This window comes from Eleutherodactylus coqui, chromosome 7 (assembly GCF_035609145.1).
Source record: "Eleutherodactylus coqui strain aEleCoq1 chromosome 7, aEleCoq1.hap1, whole genome shotgun sequence".
Lineage (NCBI taxonomy): Eukaryota > Metazoa > Chordata > Amphibia > Anura > Eleutherodactylidae > Eleutherodactylus > Eleutherodactylus coqui.
The window spans coordinates 106,596,380-106,617,723 of record NC_089843.1 but is presented as its reverse complement, the minus strand read 5'-3'; the positions used below and the strand labels follow the sequence as shown (position 1 = coordinate 106,617,723).

Here is a 21,344-nt window from a genome sequence, read left to right as displayed (position 1 = left end):
ATAAAAACCCACTGACCAGTTTGCATAATTCCCCGACACGCTGCATCAGCTACTAAATATAATCATTTAAAGGCAAAACTAAAATCTGCAAAGCAGATTATTATACAATAACGCCAATTCTGCAGAAGTGGATCTGGTGAATCTGAGTGTTGCTCACAGCAATAAACAACCATACGGTACGGTGATACAACAGCCATGTAATATGCCATTTTACTGTCTAGTAATACACAATAAGCAAATCTGTAACATACCATGTCTGTTAGAACCATGGCATAGAACAGAGACTCATCATGTTCACCCCTCTAGCTCTATGTAAATCTTTATCCCAATTCTTGTGCTCCATTGAATCATGGAATTAATGGCTACATTGATTTCTTTGTGAGCCCAGCTACCTATGCATATTTCAGTGTCTGTTGCACGGTTCACTCCAAGGTCCTAATTTTTCCCAGCAAGGCAAGCGTGAAAGGCTAAAATAAATGAAGATTAGTGTTCTTCGGATGGGAACAGGTTCACAGCCCCTTGTTACATAGTCTCCATTGCCAGGCACATACACATTGCAGAAGAAAAAAAAAAAGAATAAGAGGGTTTTGCTAATCCTGGCAGCACATATTGCAAGGCAAGAGGATATGTAGTAATCACATAAACACATTACCTTTCTGTGTCTGTCCTTCTTCCATGTTTTCCTCCATGTCCACCTCTCTCTCTTGCTGGAAAGAAACTAATAAAGAGCTGTAAGGAGATGTAGCTACAGTGTATATGTGGCTGTGCACCTACAGCAGTGGCTGAGCAAGCCTTGTGTTCTGCACACACTCCCTCACTGCCTGGCTTTTGCTTGGAGACAGCCTGTCAAGTGGAATTTCATTCAAATTACTCTTCCATGAAGATTATCAATTTCTCTGCTCAAAGCTTCCCATTGTACACCAGTACGAGCAGGTACTGCAACTGCCTCTCATTCAGTTATATATGGGAAGGTAGCATGGGAAGCGGAGTTTTCCTGTCTCAAGCTACAATTGCATTTACAGCCTAGATGCTAAGGGTTGTATTCTGAGCTTGAAATTGGGAACAGGCTGCAGTGAGAACAGATGAAGGGGCGTAGCTCTACAGAAAACAGACCACCAACTGCAAATACCCCCTACTTGCTGGCGAAGTGGAAAAGCCCAAATGTCTGTGGGCTCTGTCTGCTGCAGTAGGGGCTGTTCTCCCAATTAGACCCATTACAAATTACATGCTTTGCTGGTTCTATGTGTTGCTTTTATTGATCACGATGCTATTTACAGCCACCGGTTTGTAATGCACAGTGAATGGGAGAAGAAGCTAGGTGTGCAACACGAGCATGATGTCATAGGGAGATACAAACATAGGTTGGCGCGCTCGTTTCCTATATACATGGCTGGCAGACACTGAAATACATTGGAAGTGAAAGGACGGATTCCTTTGTCTATACACCACAGGGAAGGATATATAGTGGCAGTGCCATTTTGAGGGAGATTTTGGAAGCTTGGCAGCCTGATTTGAAATGCAAATCACAATCTGCAGTCTGAGGAGAACTGCAGCTCGTGTCTGTGTCTGAGTGACAAGCTTTTCATTTTCTCATCTCAGGCAATCTAGAACATTTCTCAGGTGGCGGTATAATTCCGAACAACGCTTCTGTGTCTCTGCTTGTTTACAGCATGTACGGAAAAAAAAACCCAGCATTCTTGATTCCTTATGTATTTCACACCGAAGCTGCTCCATTATACACATGCTAAGCAGAACCAAAATCCCCAATAATGCCTTATTTGTGATGTGGTCACGTTGCACATTAAAATAACTGAATGAGGGGTTTAATAAAGCATTTGGAGACGACAATGTATTCTTCAACAGATTAGGGGAGAATTCTTCAAAGAATTCATTAAGACTGTAACATTTTCCACCCAGCTGTTCTTTGAACTAACAATATACTGTTTGCATTTACTTATTGCTGCAATGGAAAATGGATTTCTGAAATGTTTGCTTTTTTTGTACTTGAAAATAAAATCCTGGAAAGCATTAGTTCAAAAGCCACCATCTTCTCCCGGTAGTTAGAACTACATGTGAAATTCACCCCTTGTCCTGTATGTGAGTCACAATGCCATGTTCAAATGGAGATTTGTTGTTGTCACCTAACATCAGTGTCCGCTGAAAATATTTAGGCTATTGCTTAAAGGGGTTGTTGCAACATTACATTTCTTGTTCATATGTTGTTTTAGCACATATGATTGTCATAAAGTGGGTGTTGAAGCGCATCGGACGCAATGAGGAAGTGGAGCTGGAGGATGTCACAATGCCAGCCCACAGGATCATGCCTTAGGCACATGCCACTTGTCATTCTGCATTCGGCGCCTATGAGTGCCCCTTTCATGTCACTATAGAAGACCCCTTGGGTGTCATCTGCCTAAGAAATGCCTTGGTGGTTCCTGGCACTGTAGAAGGTCCTTTAGTAACCTTTTACACGGGCCGGAGTTAGAACGCACAATGCAGCGCAAGCCGTGTTAAATTCCGCACCAAAATCCACAGGCTACCTGTGGATTTTGATGGAGAATTGAAAATGGCTTTAAAGCTGTCTGCTATTCTACATGCGTATTTAGGTGCGTCCTAATTCTGGCCTGAGTGGAAGGTCCCTTAACTGCAGTTTGTCAAAAATTTCTCAGTGTTTGATGTCCCCTTCTTCTCTTTCCTGCTTCAACATCTCCTGTGAGCTATGGACTGATTGTGCGACAGGGAGCCGGCCAAACAACCATATTGGAAGTACATCTACTCTGGGTCCACCTCAATGTTGGCTCCAGTTATTGTCCTACCAGAGGTGTTTGGGAAGGCAGCGGGCTCCTGTCAGCTAAGTTCCTGTGGATATGTGTTCTGTGAGGGACATATTCACTTTTTCCTTATACTGTGTTGTATTAATTTGCTCTTTCCATCAACATTAAACATATTTCCTATCCTCCATCTAGGAACAGACAGGGCCCTCTAGGTTCTTGACGTGAGACTGCCCCTATTGTGACTGGTTCTAGGCAGGATCTCCCGCACCAAAGTTGGTTATGGATAGCATTCCAATCCTCATATTTCTGTTGCTGTTACTTGCCCTATTTTCTGTTTCCCTTGTTTTGGTGATTTTAATTTATGTAGATATTAGTCCATTGTGGGCATTAATTATGTTTTGGTTTAACGTGTTGATGAAGTCTGTGAAGATTGCCATACAATGGGGATCCCCTCTTGGAAACTCCTTCGATGACCCAGAATGGAGAACTACTCAGCAAGAGCAGCTCCCGTTTTGGTGGACCTTGTGCCATCCTTTTATTACAAGATGGGCATTCATGTGAATGGCCATCCTGTAATATCCCTACAGCAGCCGCTGCAGAGAAAGTGTGTGGCTGACTATGGTTCCCCCTGGGAAAACCAGTTATTAATCAGGGCTGCTGAGAGGATGACCTGGAACAGTCAGCTGTTCACCCTAGGCGGCACATTGTGAAAGGGGTTGTGCATGTTGGCACAACCCCCTTTAATAAACACTATGTCAAAAATGAGGAGAAAAGAAAACCTTGCTAATTAATCATTTTAATGGCAGCCTTTACTATAGTTTGACTTGTACACATATGAATTTATGTCCTATTTAGGTTAATATTGATCTGATTGACTAGAAAATGTTTGTTACTGATCAATTTCTCTGAAGGAAATCTGTCTCATCTGTCAGACAACTGGGTGGCATTAAAAACTCAAAGTGGTTGGGCATGCTGTGGTAAGGGGTGGCCTACCAAATATGGCATGAAAAGTTTAGGCCAAAACCAGCAGTCATCTTGAGTATGGCCTGACCTTAAACCTAAAGAGAGGCTGTAAAGTTTTCTGCGACTGTTCTGCAGTTAAAAAGATTGTCCAACCTAGCATGAGAGAAACTGTCAAGCTGTGTACCTCTTCAAGAGATTGTAACCATTATGCTTGAAGTGACAGTAACCACAAAGTGTGTTATGCATTTACGTGAGAAATAAACCACTCTTGTTTGCACAAACAAGGGCCTATGACACTACAGCGGGGCCTAGCATACCATCCCTTAGTTGGTTAGTTAAGTGAAGGACTTATGTCCTCTATAGCAGTGCTTCTCAATCTGTGAGATTGGCATCACTAATGAGGTGCCCCTAGTTGATTGGGGTGCACCTAAGCAAGCAGTTATGACAAAAGTAAGTTGCAAAGGCCTTTCTTAAGTAATTTGCAAAAGGTTGAGAAGCTGTGCTCTGTCCTAAAGCAGGTAATACTTGAGAGGTGCAATAAATTACTGCTGTGTTTGAACTAGCCAGCCAAATGTCACTAAATTTATGATCATCTTAAATGGTTCCCAGATGACTAACGATGAGGGAGGCACAGTATTTTTTAAATGAGGCACTGTGACTTCTGCCTCTAATATGCATTGTAAAGGAAATACTTTATATAAACTCTCCAAGCAAAAGTTCAAAAATTAAATTGTGTGCTGTTATAATGTGTGCTTTAAAAAATAAAATGTGATGTGGTGCAATCTACTATAATGGACAAGTGGAAAAGGGAAACATTTAATATCAATATGCAGGAAGGAAGGGCCATCTGTGCACTTAAGAGCAACAAGGAGATTACCATTAAACCTGCAAAAAAAGGTGGTGCTATAGTCCTCATGAACACTGCAGACTACAAGAAAAAAGCAGACAGACAGCTAACGGACACCGGATACTACACCAAAATGGATCAAGACCTGACTCAAAAGTATATGAGGGAAATGAGAAGGGTCGTCAGAAGGCTATCTGTGAGCTCCACAAAACTTTTGGACTTGATACCAGAGAACCCCTGGGTTGGAACTTTCTACATCCTTCCAAAACTACACAAAGCTGGGAACCCAGGGAACCCTCATTGAAGGAATCTCAGGATGGGTAGAGGGGGTCCTCAAACCACTGGTGAGAAACACAACCAGCTACTTGCAAGACACCACGGACCTACTGAACAAACTATCAACCATAAGACCCCTCCCCAATGGCACCATCCTGGCAACCATAGATGTGGAATTCTTATATTCAAACATCCAACACGAAGATAGACTGATCGCCTGCCAGGCACACCTTGAGGCTAATGGGGTTGTCTCTGAATTCGTGTTAAAACTCACAAGATTCCTCTTCACACATAATTATTTCTCCTTTGGCAAAGAGATATTCCTACAACTCACTGGAACCGCCATAGGCAGTAAAATGGCAACGCAATATGCCAATCTTTTCATGGTAGAACTGGAGAGTGACTTTCTGACGTCCTGCTCCAGGAAACCAGTAGGAGGCCTACTTCTACTACATTGATGACATCATAATCATCTGGACCAACACCGAACAAGAACTAGAGATGAGCGAACGTACTCGTCCGAGCTTGATACTCGTTCGAGTATTAGCGTGTTCGAGATGCTCGTTACTCGAGACGAGTACCACGCGATGTTCGAGTTACTTTCACTTTCATCTCTGAGACGTTAGCGCGCTTTTCTGGCCAATAGAAAGACAGGGAAGGCATTACAACTTCCCCCTGCGACGTTCAAGCCCTATACCACCCCCCTGCAGTGAGTGGCTGGCGAGATCAGGTGTCACCCGAGTATATAAATCGGCTCCTCCCGCGGCTCGCCACAGATGCATTCTGACATAGCTCAGGGAAAGTGCTGCTGCTGGTGCTGTTGCTATAGGGAGAGCGTTAGGAGTTATTTTAGGCTTCAAGAACCCCAACGGTCCTTCTTAGGGCCACATCTAACCGTGTGCAGTACTGTTGAGGCTGCTTTTAGCAGTGTTGCACAATTTTTTTTTTTGTATATCGGCCGTGCAGAGCATTGCGTCCGCAGTCTGCAGTCATTGTACAGAGTATAGGGGCAATACTGGTGAGGCAGGGAAAGAGATATTCAGGCTATATAGGCAGTGGGCTTTTTCCAAAAAATTGATCGCCGTCATCCCACCAGAGGGCAACAGTATACATAATATTATACGCTGCCTACAGTATCTATCTGCTGGGGGTTGTAGTCCTAATTAATACGCAGCTAAGCGTTACAGCAGGCTTGCGCAAAATTGTTCCCTGGATCTGCTGTCTCTGTTACATGATCGCCGTCATCCCGCCAGAGGGAAACAGTATACATAATATTATACGCTGCCTACAGTATCTATCTGCTGGGGGTTGTAGTCCTAATTAATACGCAGCTAAGCGTTACAGCAGGCTTGCGCAAAATTGTTTCCTGGATCTGCTGTCTCTGTTACATGATCGCCGTCATCCCGCCAGAGGGAAACAGTATACATAATATTATACGCTGCCTACAGTATCTATCTGCTGGGGGTTGTAGTCCTAATTCATACGCAGCTAAGCGTTAAGCAGGCTTGCGCAAAATTGTTTCCTGGATCTGCTGTCTCTGTTACATGATCGCCGTCATCCCGCCAGAGGGAAACAGTATACATAATATTATACGCTGCCTACAGTATCTATCTGCTGGGGGTTGTAGTCCTAATTAATAGCAGCTAAGCGTTACAGCAGGCTTGCGCAAAATTGTTTCCTGGATCTGCTGTCTCTGTTACATCAGCGCTGTCATCCCGCCAGAGGGAAACAGTATACATAATATTATACGCTGCCTACAGTATCTATCTGCTGGGGGTTGTAGTCCTACTTAATACGCAGCTAAGCGTTACAGCAGGCTTGCGAAAAATTGTTTCCTGGATCTGCTGTCTCTTTTACATGATCGCCGTCATCCCGCCAGAGGGAAACAGTATACATAATATTATACGCTGCCTACAGTATCTATCTGCTGGGGGTTGTAGTCCTAATTCATACGCAGCTAAGCGTTACAGCAGGCTTGCGCAAAATTGTTTCCTGGATCTGCTGTCTCTGTTACATCAGCGCTGTCATCCCGCCAGAGGGAAACAGTATACATAATATTATACGCTGCCTACAGTATCTATCTGCTGGGGGTTGTAGTCCTAATTAATACGCAGCTAAGCGTTACAGCAGTCTTCCGCAAAATTGCTTCCTGGATCTGCTGTCCCTGTTACATGATCGCCGTCATCCCGCCAGAGGGAAACAGTATACATAATATTATACGCTGCCTACAGTATCTGTCTGCTGTATCAGCTCAGCATTTAAAAAAAATAGAAGCAAAATACTTAAGGCCTACTACTGGTCTTTGGCCACTTGACTGCTTCTGCGCTGTGAATTCCACTAGCTCAGTCATACGCACCTACGTCTCACTACAGGCGTGTGCAAAATTGTTTCCTGGCTTTGCTGTGCGTTCCGTAAGGGAAGTCAGCCTCCAACCACAGGCCAATAAGCGGCACATTTAATTACAGCGTTCTGTTTCTGCACTACTGGTAATATAGCATGCTGAGGGGTAGGGGTAGGCCTAGAGGACGTGGACGCGGCCGAGGACGCGAAGGCCCAAGTCAGGGTGTGGGCACAGGCCGAGCTCCTGATCCAGGTGTATCGCAGCCGACTGCTGCGGGATTAGGAGAGAGGCACGTTTCTGGCGTCCCCACATTCATCTCACAATTAATGGGTCCACGCGGTAGACCTTTATTAGAAAATAAGCAGTGTGAGCAGGTCCTGTCGTGGATGGCAGAAAGTGCATCCAGCAATCTATCGACCACCCAGAGTTCTGCGCCGTCCACTGCTGCAACTCTGAATCCTCTGGCTGCTGCTCCTCCTTCCTCCCAGCCTCCTCACTCCATTACAATGACACATTCTGAGGAGTAGGCAGACTCCCAGGAACTGTTCCCGGGCCCCTGCCCAGAATGGCCAGCAATGGTTCCTCTCCCACCGGAGGAGTTTGTCGTGACCAATGCCCAACCTTTGGAAAGTTCCCGGGGTCCGGGGGATAAGGCTGGGGACTTCCGGCAACTGTCTCAAGAGCTTTCAGTGGGTGAGGAGGATGATGACGATGAGACACAGTTGTCTATCACTCAGGTAGTAGTAATTGGAGTAAGTCCAAGGGAGGAGCGCACAGAGGATTCGGAGGAAGAGCAGCAGGACGATGAGGTGACTGACCCCACCTGGTTTGCTACGCCTACTGAGGACAGGTCTTCAGAGGGGGAGGCAAGTGCAGCAGCAGGGCAGGTTGCAAGAGGCAGTGCGGTGGCCAGGGGTAGAGGCAGGGCCAGACCGAATAATCCACCAATTGTTTCCCAATGCACCCCCTCGCGCCATGCCACCCTGCAGAGGCCGAGGTGCTCAAAGGTCTGGCAGTTTTTCACTGAGAGTGCAAACGACCGACGAACAGTGGTGTGCAACCAGCCGTCGCTAGCGAAAGTGTTGGAGCGCGAGCGCAAGTATGCCGCCACGCACCCGCACGCTCAAGCGTTAAACGTGCACATAGCCAAATTTATCAGCCTGGAGATGCTGCCGTATAGGGTTGTGGAAACGGAGGCTTTCAAAGGTATGATGGCGGCGGCGGCCCCGCGCTACTCAGTCCCCAGTCGCCACTACTTTTCCCGATGTGCCGTCCCAGCCCTGCACGACCACGTCTCCCGCAACATTGTACGCGCCCTCACCAACGCGGTTACTGGCAAGGTCCACTTAACAACGGACACGTGGACAAGCACAGGAGGGCAGGGCCACTATATCTCCCTGACGGCACATTGGGTGAATTTAGTAGAGGCTGGGACAGAGTCAGAGCCTGGGACCGCTCAGGTCCTATCCACCCCCTGAATTGCGGGCCCCAACTCGGTGGTGGTATCTGCGGCGGTGTATGCTTCCTCCACTAAACCACCCTCCTCCTCCTCCTCCTACGCAACCTCTGTCTCGCAATCAAGATGTGTCAGCAGCAGCACGTCGCCAGCAGTCGGTGTCGCGCGGCACGGCAGCACAGCGGTGGGCAAGCGTCAGCAGGCCGTGCTGAAACTACTCAGCTTAGGAGAGAAGAGGCACACAGCCCACGAACTGCTGCAGGGTCTGACAGAGCAGACCGACCGCTGGCTTGCGCCGCTGAGCCTCCAACCGGGCATGGTCGTGTGTGACAACGGCCGTAACCTGGTGGCGGCTATGCAGCTCGGCAGCCTCACGCACGTGCCATGCCTGGCCCACATCTTTAATTTGGTGGTTCAGCGCTTTCTGAAAAGCTACCCACACTTGTCAGACCTGCTCGGAAAAGTGCGCCGGCTCTGCGCACATTTCCGCAAGTCCCACACGGACGCTGCCACCCTGCGCACCCTGCAACATCGGTTTCATCTGCCAGTGCACCGACTGCTGTGCGACGTGCCCACACGGTGGAACTCTACGCTCCACATGTTGGCCAGGCTCTATGAGCAGCGTAGAGCTATAGTGGAATACCAACTCCAACATGGGTGGCGCAGTGGGAGTCAGCCTCCTAAATTCTTTACAGAAGAGTGGGCCTGGTTGGCAGACATCTGCCAGGTCCTTGGAAACTTTGAGGAGTCTACCCAGATGGTGAGCGGCGATGCTGCAATCATTAGCGTCACTATTCCTCTGCTATGCCTCTTGAGAAGTTCCCTGCAAAGCATAAAGGCAGACACTTTGCGCTCGGAAACAGAGGCGGGGGAAGACAGTATGTCGCTGGATAGTCAGAGCACCCTCCTGTCTATATCTCAGCGCGTTGAGGAGGAGGAGAAGGAGCATGAGGAGGATGAGGAGGAGGGGGAAGAGACACCTTGGCCCACTGCTGAGGGTACACATGCTGCTTGCCTGCCATCCTTTCAGCGTGTATGGCTTGAGGAGGAGGAGGAGGAGGAGGAGGATCCTGAAAGTGATCTTCCTAGTGAGGACAGCCATGTGTTGCGTACAGGTACCCTGGCACACATGGCTGACTTCATGTTAGGATGCCTTTCTCGTGACCCTCGCGTTACACGCATTCTGGCCACTATGGATTACTGGGTGTACACACTGCTCAACCCACGGTATAAGGAGAACCTTTCCACTCTCATACCCGAAGAGGAAAGGGGTTCGAGAGTGATGCTATACCACAGGACCCTGGCGGACAAACTGATGGTAAAATTCCCATCCGACAGCGTTAGTGGCCGAAGGCGCAGTTCCGAGGGCCAGGTAGCAGGGGAGGCGCAGAGATCAGGCAGCATGTACAGCACAGGCAGGGGAACACTCTCTAAGGCCTTTGACAGCTTTCTGGCTCCCCAGCAAGACTGTGTCACCGCTCCCCAGTCAAGGCTGAGTCGGCGGGAGCACTGTAAAAGGATGGTGAGGGAGTACGTAGCCGATCGCACGACCGTCGTCCGTGACGCCTCTGCCCCCTACAACTACTGGGTGTCGAAGCTGGACACTAGACCTGAACTCGCGCTGTATGCCCTGGAGGTACTTGCTTGTCTTGCGGCTAGCGTCTTGTCAGAGAGGGTGTTTAGTGCGGCTGGGGGAATCATCACGGATAAGCGTACCCGCCTGTCAACCGACAGTGCCGACAGGCTTACACTCATCAAGATGATCAAAGCCTGGATTTCCCCAGACTTCTCTTCTCCACCAGCGGACAGCAGCGATACCTAAGCAATACGTAGGCTGCACCCGCGGATGGAAGCATTGTTCTCTATCACCATCAAAAACGTGGACCTTTTAGCTTCATCGATCTGTGTATAATATTCATCCTCCTCCTCCTGCTCCTCCTCCTGAAACCTGACGTAATCACGCCGAACGGGCAATTTTTCTTAGGCCCACAAGGCTCAGTCATATAATTTTTGTAAACAATTTTTATACGTTTCAATGATCATTAAAGCGTTGAAACTTTCACCTGAACCAATTTTTATTTTAACTGGGCTGCCTCCAGGCCTAGTTACAAATTAAGCCACATTAACCAAAGCGATTAATGGGTTTCACCTGCCCTCTTGGTTGGGCATGGGCAATTTTTCTGACGTACATTAGTACTGTTGGTACACCAATTTTTTGGGGCCCTCGCCTACAGTGTAATCCAATTAATTTTTTGCCCACCTGCATTAAAGCTGACGTTACATCAGCTGTGCTGGGCACTGCAATGGGATATATTTATGTACCGCCGGTGGGTTCCAGGGAGCCACCCATGCTGTGGGTCCACAGGGAGTTGTAACTGCATGTGTCCACTTCTAAAGAACCCCAGTCTGACTGGGGCATGCAGTGTGGGCCGAAGCCCACCTGCATTAAACATGACATTACCTCAGCTGTGATGGGCAATGCAATGGGGTATATTTATGTACCGCCGGTGGCTTCCTGGCACCCACCCATGCTGTGGGTCCACAGGGAGTTGTAACTGCATCTGTCCACTTCTAAAGAACCCCAGTGTGACTGGGGCATGCAGTGTGGGCCGAAGCCCACCTGCATTTAATGGGACGTTACCTCAGCTGTGATGGGCACTGCAATGGGATACATTTATGTACAGCCGGTGGGTTCCAGGGAGCCACCCATGCTGTGGGTGCACACGGAATTCCCATTGCGGAGTTGTACCTGCCTGTGACTATTTATAAAAAACCGCGGTCTGACTAGGGCATGCAGACACCTTGACAGAATGGTGTGTGGCACATAGGTTCCCCATTGCTATGACCACGTGTGCAGCTCCTGATGGCGGTGGCACAGGATTATATTTCTCATTGCTTCTGTACAGCATTGTGGGCTATCGCCCCGCCCCTTTTAAAGAGGGTCGCTGCCTAGCCGTGCCAACCCTCTGCAGTGTGTGCCTGCGGTTCCTCCTCATGGCAGACGCACCTATAAATAGACATGAGGGTGGTGTGGCATGAGTGCAGCTGAAGGCTGCGCAGGGACACGTTGGTGTGCGCTGTGGACACTGCGTCGTGCGGGGGGCGGGGGTTTGGCAGCATGTAACCCAGGAGAAGTGGCAGCGGAGTGTCATGCAGACAGTGATTGTGCTTTGTTATAGGTAGTGTGGTGCTTAGCTAAGGTATGCATTGCTAATGAGGGCTTTTCAGAAGTAATAGTTATTGGGAGGGGGGGGGCACTCTTGCCGCTATTGTGGCTTAATAGTGGGACCTGGGAACTTGAGATGCAGCCCAACATGTAGCCCCTCGCCTGCCCTATCCGTTGCTGTGTCGTTCCCATCACTTTCTTGAATTGCCCAGATTTTCACAAATGAAAACCTTAGCGGAGCATAGGTCCCATACAAAAATGCTCGGGTCGCCCATTGACTTCAATGGGGTTCGTTACTCGAAACGAACCCTCGAGCATCGCGATAATTTCATCCCGAGTAACGAGCACCCGAGCATTTTGGTGCTCGCTCATCTCTAACAAGAACGAATAAAATTCCATGAAACATTCAATGCATTCCACCCCACCACAAACCTGACATTAAGCTAATCGTATACAGAAATCAACTTTTTGGCCCCCACCATAAACATTTCAAACAACTCAATTCAGACATCCCTATACCAGAAACCAATTGATTGGCCCACATACGTCAGATGGCACAGCTTCCACCCAAACAAATAAAAAAGTCCATTGTCTTCAGCCAGGCCATCAGATACAACCAGATCTGTTCCAACCCAACAAACAGAGAGGAACATTTATACCATCATAAACTGACATTTTTGAATCAGTGCTACCATCCCACCTCAATTGATGACCAAATCACCAGAGCCACCAGGATACCCAGAAATCAACTACTCCAATTCACAGAGAAGGAAGGAAAAAATCTTGTACCTCTAGTAGTGACCTACAATTCACAGCTGGAGGTACTAAGGAAAACAGCAAAGAAACTCCACCATACCCTACACAAGGATGACCATCTGAAAACCATATTCCCGGATCCTCTGCTTCTGTGTTACAGACAGTCCCCAAATTTGAGGAACTTTATAATCAGGAGTACATTACCCTCTGACACACAATAAGGAACTTATCCCTGCAATGTATGGAGCTGCAAGACCTGCACACATATGCTGACTGCGGACAGGATACAGATCCCCATTACACAGCAGGACTATAAGATCCCAGGGACATTCACATGTTCCACGTCCAATGTTGTATACCTGATCTGCTGCAGTAAATGTCCTGTTGGGGGCCTTTATGTTGAAGAAACAGGACAAAACCTGAAAGCGAAGATGAGGTCTCATTGCCACAAGATTAAACAGAGAAAGACAGAATTACCTGTCACCTAGCATTTCACTAGTCACGGACACTACATAGAAGACATGAAAGTTATGATACCGAAAGGCAATTTCAAGTCACAAAGCCATAGAAGAATTTGGAAATATAAATTCATAACAACTTTTGACACTTTTAATAGAGGGTTAAATTATTCACAATGATTTATGTGTGAGTGGGAAGTATGAGAAATCTATAGCACAGATAAAACTGCTGGCCTGGTGACCCCCCCTCCTCCCCCATAAAACCTTCACTCTTTTATCAGTGACTTTTGAAAGGTGTTTGTATTTCTGTGGAAGTATTCTCCAATTTAGGGACCATAAAAAAACTTCACTTCTTTATCGGTGACTATTATTCACAACCATGTCTGTGCCTTGTCATAAGTATGTGTATATAAATAATCATGCCTCTTCAGATTCATTTCATTATGCTTTGATGAAGCACTCGGAGTAAGTCTGAAAGCTTGCTATAACATCATGTATTTTTGTTAGCCATTAAAAGGTATCATATCTACGAGATTACTTGGTTTCTCTTGGTGGGAAAAATCACAATTTGCTCTACTGGCTAACACCCTACCAAACCTTTTTCATAAAAAAAACAAAATCCTGTCTTATGCACTAGGCATAACACAGTATATCAGTTTGCACCACTTCAGCAAACTGCATTTACATTGGTTGCCATTTGTGCTTATAGTTTTCCTCGCATACAAGCCAAGCCTAGATTATTTCAAAATTACAATATTGGATACCTGAATAAATATATTTATGGACTATTAGGTGCCATGTGCATTCTTTAAGTATTACTTTTACCATGTGGTGGTAGTCATAGATGATAAAGTCATCTTTCACAAAGTTCTAACTTTCAGGAGTATATACATTACTCAAAATTACCATGCAAAGGGGACTGTTATGGTTACATGTTGCTCCTGGGACATGTAGTTCATGGGTTACCAGAAGCACACTTGCACAGGTGTGGGATGATTGAGCTGGTTGGGTGTGTATTGCTCCAGCCAGCCAATCACCAGATAAGTTCCAGCCCTTTTTGCTAGTGGATGTCGGACATTTATCCATTTACATCATTCCCTCTCAGAACTTTGGTGATTTGTGTTTTCTATGCTGCTTGTTTGAGTTCTTTCCCCTATCTTCCGTGAAGATGGACACCTGATCTCCCCACCTGCATGTTCTGTGGGTCTCTTCTCCAATATCTTTTACCAGGTGCAGCCTCCAGACATCTGATGTCTTGTACATTGTCAGGTGGGTGATGTCTGACACTATGTTCCATTTACTTCAGATTGTTTTTTTTAATGCTCTTGTCCCTTTCTCAGGGTGGGACACTTGAACCAGTTCTTCTTTTATTTATGCATGCATGAAGTTTTGAGTGGGGTTTCTGTCTGTCTGTGAGGTGAGTTGTCTTTAGATGTGAACAAGGTCCTGTTCAGTGTATGTCTGTAGGAACGGACTAGACTAGGTGTGAACAATGACTTGTTCTGTGGTGTGGTCCCTTTTAGAGATGAGCGAACGTACTCGTCCGAGCTTGATGCTCGCTCGAGTATTAGGGTACTCGAGACGAGCACCACGCGGTACTCGAGTCAATTCCATTTACTTCCCTGCATGTTTTGCGCCATTTTCTGGCCAATAGACATGCAGGGAAGGCATTACAACTTCCTCCTGTGACGTGCCAGCCCTATCCCACCCCCCTGCAGTGAGTGGCTGGTGAGATCAAGTGACCGCTGAGTATATAAGGCAGAGATTAGGGATAGTGCTGCTGGTGCTATAGGGAGAGTGTTAGGCTACTGTTTGCATCTGCAAGAACCCCAACGGTCCTTCTTAGGGCCACATCTTACCATGTGCATAACTGTTGTGGCTGCTGGGAGCAGTTTTGCACCCAAATTTTTTTTTTCATCTTGGGCTCTGCAGACTATTGCGTTCTCAGTCTGCAGCCAATTATACAGAGTGCAGGGGAAGTATTGGTGAGGCAGGGACAGTGCTAGTGTAGAATCCTGTCTACAAGTACCCCAAAAAAGCTCCTGCTTAGGGCTACCTGTGCGCGTGTGCATTACTGTTGTGGCGGCTGGGAGTTGTAGTGGCTCACTATTAGCCAGCTTGGCCTTTCTGCAGGCAAGTGTAGAATTTTTTCAGCCTACAGTGTGCGTTACAGTACTGCTGTCAGCCTCCAAGTGCAGGCTAATAATCGCCTAATTTTTTGCACACCTCTGTGCGTCCCGTCAACTTCCCGCACAGCGTACGGCCACTGCCGCTGATAGAGGGAAAGACATATACATGCTCTCTAGGCTGCTGGTTTTTTCAAAAACATCAGAAAAAAAAATCCTCCATAGGGCTACCTGTGCGCGTGTGCAGTTTACTACGTGGCAGCTAGGAGTTGTAGTGGCTCACTATTAGCCAGCTTGGCCTTTCTGCAGGCAAGCGTATAATTTTTTCTGCCTACAGTGTGCGTTACAGTACCGCTGTGAGCCTCCAAGTGCAGGCCAATAATCGCCTAATTTTTTACACCGCTCTGTGTCTGCTGTATTCGAAAAACACCATGCTGAGGGGTAGGGGTAGGCCTAGAGGACGTGGCCGTGGACGCTGGCAAGGACGCGGAGGTCCAAGTGAGGGTGTGGGCACAGGCCGAGTTCCTGGTCCAGGTGAATCGCAGCCGGCTGCTGCGGGATTAGGAGAGAGGCAAGTTTCTAGGGTCCCTAGCTTCATATCACAATTTATGGGTCCACGTGGTAGACCTTTATTACAAAATGAGCAGTGTGAGCAGGTCCTGTCGTGGATGGCAGAAAATGTATCCAGCAATGTATCGACCACCCAGTCTTCTACGCCGTCCACTGCTGCAACTCTGAATCCTCTGGCTGCTGCTCCTCCTTCCTCCCAGCCTCCTCACTCCATGAAAATGACACATTCTGCTGAGCAGGCAGACTCCCAGGAACTGTTCTCAGGCCCCTGCCTTGTTTGGGAAAAATGGTTCCTCTCCCACCTGAGGAGTTTGTCGTGACTGATGCCCAACCTTTGGAAAGTTCCCGGGGTCCGGGTGATGAGGCTGGGGACTTCCGTCAACTGTCTCAAGAGCTTTCGGTGGGTGAGGAGGTCGATGATGATGAGAAACAGTTGTCTATCTGTGAGGTAGTAGTAAGGCCAGTAAGTCCGAGGGAGGAGCGCACAGAGGATTTGGAGGAAGAGCAGCTGGACGATGAGGTGACTGACCCCACCTAGTTCGCTAAGCCAACTGAGGACTGGTCTTCAGAGGGGGAGGCAAGTGCAGCAGCAGGACAGGTTGGAAGGGGCAGTGGGGTGGCTAGGGGTAGAGGCAGGGCCAGAGTGAAGACTCCCCCAACTGTTTCCCAAAGCACCCCCTCACGCCAAGCCACCCTGCAGAGGCCTAGGTCTTCAAAGGTGTGGATGTTTTTCAGTGAGAGCGCGGACGACCGACGAACAACGGTGTGCAACCTGTGTCGTGCCAAGATCAGCCGGGGAGCCACCAGTACCAGGCTCACCACCACCAGCATGCGCAGGCATATGATGGCCATTCACCGCCTCCGGGTCCAACCCCCCTCTCAGGACAAGGGCACGAGCGTCTCGCGGCCTGCACCCACACCCTCACCTCCGCTGTCCTCGGCCCCATCCAGCAATGTCTCTCAGAGCAGCGTCCAGCTGTCGCTAGTGCAAGCACAAATACGCTGCCACGCACTCGCACGCTCAAGCATTAAACGTGCACATTGCCAAATTGATCAGCCTGGAGATGCTGCCGTACAGGCATGTGGAAATGGAGGCTTTCAAAAATATGATGGCGGCGGCGGTCCCACGCTACTATTTTTCCCGGTGTGCCATCCCAGCCCTACACCAGCACGTCTCCCGCAACATCAATCGTGCCCTCACCAACGCGGTTACTGGGAAGGTCCACTTAACCACGGACACGTGGACAAGTACCGGCGGACAGGGCCACTATATCTCCCTGATGGCACATTGGGTGAATTTGGTGGAGGCTGGGACCGAGTCAGAGCCTGGGACCGAACACGACCTACCCACACCCAGAATAGCGGGTCCTTCCTCGGTTTTGGTATCTGCGGTGGTCTATGCCCCTTCCTCTAAACCCTTCCCCTCCTCCTCCTCCTACACAACCTCTACCTCTCAATTAAGAAATGTGAGCAGTGCGCCACCAGCAGTCGGTGTGGCGCGGCGCGGCAGTACAGCAGTGGGCAAGCTTCAGCAGGCTGTGCTGAAACTACTCAGCCTAGGTGACAAGAGGCACACGGCCCCTGAGCTGTTGCAGGGTCTGACTGAGCAGACCGACCTCTGGCTTTCGCTGCTGAACCTGCAACCGGGCATGGTCGTGTGTAACAATGGCCGTAACCTGGTGGCGGCTCTGCAGCTCGGCAGCCTCACACACATGCCATGCCTGGCCCACGTCTTTAATCTGGTGGTTCAGCGGTTTCTGAAAAACTACCCGCACTTATCTGACCTGCTCGGCAAGGTGCGCAGCGTCTGCGCACATTTCCGCAAGTCCACCACGGACGCTGCCACCCTGAGGACCCTGCACATCGATTTAATCTGCCAGAACACCGACTGCTGTGCGACTTGCCCACACGGTGGAATTCTACGCTCCACATGTTGGCCAGGCTGTATGAGCAGCGTAGAGCAATAGTGGAATACCAACTCCAACATGGGCGGCGTAGTGGTAGTCTGCCCCCCCAATTCTTTAGAGAGGAGTGGGCCTGGATGGCAGACATCTGCCAGGTCCTCGGAAACTTTGAGGAGTCTACCCAGATGGTGAGCGGAGATGCTGCAATCGTTAGCGTCACCATTCCTCTGCTATGCCTTCTAAAAAGTTCACTGCAAAGCATAAAGGCTGAGGCTTTGCGGTCGGAACAGGAGATGGGGGAAGAGAGTATGTCGCTTGATAGTCAGAGCACCCTCATGTCTATATCTCAGCGCGTTTTGGAGGAGGAGGAGGAGGGGGAGGAGCAGGAGGAGGAGGGGGAAGAGACAGCTGGGCCCACTGCAGAGGGTACCCATGCTGCTTGCCTCCCATCTGTTCAGCGTGTATGGCCTGTGGACGAGGAGAAGGAGGAGGAGCCAGAAAGTGATCTTTTTAGTGAGGACAGCGATGTGTTGCGTACTGGTACCCTGGCACACATGGCTGGCTTCATGTTAGGCTGCCTTTCTCGTGATCCTTGCGTTAGACGCATTCTGGCCACTACGGATTACTGGGTGTAAACCCTTCTCAACCCACAGTATAAGGAGAACCTTTCCACTCTCATTCCCGAAGAGGAAAGGGGTTTGAGAGTGATGCAATACCACAGGGCCTTGGTGCACAAAGTGATGCTAAACTTCCCATCTGACAGCACTAGCGGCAGAAGGCGCAGTTCCGAGGGCCAAGTAGCAGGGGAGGCGCGGAGATCAGGCAGCATGTTCAGCGCAGGCAGGGGAACACTCTACAAGGCCTTTGCCAGCTTTATGGCTCCCCAGCAAGACTGCGCCACCACTCCCCAGTCAAGGCTGAGTCGGAGGGAGCAGTGTAAAAAGATGGTGAGGGAGTACGTAGCCGATCGTACCACCGTCCTCCGTGATGCCTTAGCTCCATACAACTATTGGGTGTCAAAGCTGGACACGTGGCATGAACTTACGCTGTATGCCCTGGAGGTGCTTGCTTGCCCTGCCGCTAGCATCTTGTCAGAGAGAGTGTTTAGTGCAGCTGGGGGAATCATCACGGACAAGTGTACCTACCTGTCAACTGCCAGTGCCGACATGCTTACACTTATAAAGATGAACAAAGCCTGGATTTCCCCAGACTTCTCTTCTCCACCGGCGGAGAGCAGCGGAACCTAAAGATTATTTTTGCTGCAACAGCAGATAAAAGCACTCTTCTCTATCACCGGGAAAATGGGGCATTTATCTTTGTCAATCTGTTTCTGACATTAGTCCTCCTCCTGCTACTCCTCCTCCGGAAACAACATGTCATCGCGCTGAACGGCCAATTTTTCTGCGGCCCAAAAGGCTCATCTACATCTACCAATTTTTTAACAATTTTTCAGTTTCAAAAGTATTGAGACTGTAACATAAACCAATTTTTTCAACAGGGCTGCCACCAGGCTCTGTTACAAATTAAGCAACAGTGAGCTGTATCTTTAAAAAAATGTTTATGGGTTTCACCTGCCCTCTCGGTTGATAAATTTTTCAGAGATACACTTGTACTCTTAGTACACTAATTTTTGGGGCCCACGCCTACACTCTTATCCAACTAATTTTTCCAGCCTACGCTCATGGTACTCCAATGTTTCAGAGGTTGGCCTATACTATTACTACAGGAGTTGTACCTGCCTGACACTTTTAAAGAAACCACGAATGTCTAGGGCATGGCGTGTGGGCCGCAGCCAACATATATTTCCTCTCACGTAACTGCAGCTATCTGGGGCACAGCAATGGGATTTCTTTCTGTACCGTCTGTGTGTTCCTGCTAGCCATGCTGCGGGTGCACACAGACTTGTCACTGAGGTGTTTTACCTGTCTGTCCCCAAAACACTGACAGACTCGGGTAGGGTGCAGAGTGCAGATGGTTTACCCTTTGTGTTGTCGATGAGGTATCCTACACCCCAACAGAATGAGTAGTGTGTGGACACATGGAGCCCCCATTTGATGCAGGGTCGTGCGGGGGGTTGGGCAGCATGTAACCCAGGAGAAGAGGCAGCGGTGTGTCCCGCAGGCAGTGATTGTGCTTGGTTGGAGGTAGTGTGGTGCTTAGCTAAGGTGTGCCTTGCTAATGAGGGTTTGTCCGACATAAAAATTGTTGGGGGGGGGGGGGGCACTCTTGCCGCTATTGTGGCTTAATAGTGAGACCTGGGAACCTGAGATGCAGCCCTGCATGTTGCCCCTCGCCTGCCCTATCCGTATCTGTGTCATTTCCATCACTTTTGTAGGTTTTGAAGATTTGCACAAATGAAAACCTTAGCGAGCAGCAGCGATATACAAAAATGCTCGAGTCGCCCATTGACTTCAATGGGGTTCATTACTCGAAACGAACCCTCGAGCATCGCGGAAAGCTTGACTCGAGTAACAAGCACCCGAGCATTTTGGTGCTCGCTCATCTCTAGTCCCTTTATGTTGCAGTCACTTGGAGTAAAGAGGGTTATGTTCTGTGTATGTCTGTAGGTGTTGACTTCACTAGGTGTGAACTGTCCTGTTTGGTTTCTTAAATGTTTGGTGAGTACTATGCTATATTTCCCTTGTCTGGTGCTCTTGCTTATTATCATGTAGGGTGAGACAGGTAGCCTGTAGGTTCCAGTGTGGGGCTGTCCCTATCGGGATGATTGCTCCTCTTGTAGACAGAGACCCGCTTTCTTGTGTTGTAGTTGTCTAATGATTCTGTACACTAACAATATGAGGACCCTTGATGTGGGCTTGAAGAAAGAAAGAAGCGGCAGCAATCGGGTTTGCAATATAGAAAAATGTCCTTTATTCTCCCATGACAAATAAAAGTGACAGCACAGCAACGTTTTGACCTGTTGGTCTTTGTCAAGCTATCACTGAATGCACCAACCCCCTCTTTAAAAAGGTACAGTAATGGGACGCCGGCAGTATGGAGCCGATTACCGGACACTGAGGGATCAGCATGGTGCTGGTAACACTACATGTTTGTATGTATTTGTATATTGTGTTAACACATGATTTTAATGTTTTAATTGGAGGTAATTGCTTGCCTTAATTAGTGGGTGGCAACTTTTCATGTGATTGGTGATGCCTATCCTGCTGTACCTTTTTGAAGAGGGGGTTGATGCGTTCAGTGATAGCTTGACAAGGACCAGCAGGTCGAAACATTGCTGTGCTGTCATTTTTATTTGTCATGGGAGAATAAAGGTAGTTTTTCCATATTGCAAACCCGGATGCTGCAGCTTCTTCCTTTCTTCTGGTTTACCTTTTGGGAATTTGTTCAGATCCCGAGCGGCTCTTGCAATCTGTAAGTCTTGCCACTGAAGTGGATATAAGTGATGCTGTTGGTAATCTATAGCCCTTGATGTGGGCTTGTCAGCTCACGTATTTTGACCTAAATATTAACCAATACCTCATATGTACTTATAGGCTGTCCAGTGTGTTGTTGGGTTTGATGTTCCTATTTTCCCTGTGGGTATTTGTATACATGTCATGTTTATGCTTATTTGATGTTGGTGTCTGATCATGTATGCACGTCCCAGCTTGGCTTTCTTTTCTTCAATCATAAAATTTGTTGCATTCGTGTTGGCTGTTGTTCCCACTGCCTGCACAGATGTAACAGTTATCCAAAATATGTAAAAA

The 21,344-nt window shown here is 48.3% G+C and overlaps 1 protein-coding gene across 2 annotated transcripts in view; it reads right to left on the bottom strand.

Annotated features, from left to right (window-relative positions):
- Positions 1-21,344, bottom strand: part of GPM6A (glycoprotein M6A) — a 314,552-nt gene that overhangs the window by 198,147 nt on the left and 95,061 nt on the right. Inside the window, exon 1 of one of the 2 annotated variants that reach the window (XM_066573514.1) lies at positions 653-1,053. The exons of the other annotated variant lie outside the window; for it this stretch is intronic. Coding sequence (XP_066429611.1) covers positions 653-689 — 37 coding nt within the window. The 5' untranslated portion in view covers positions 690-1,053. Of the gene's footprint in view, positions 1-652; positions 1,054-21,344 lie in introns of those variants that run through there. 2 annotated transcript variants of the gene reach the window in all.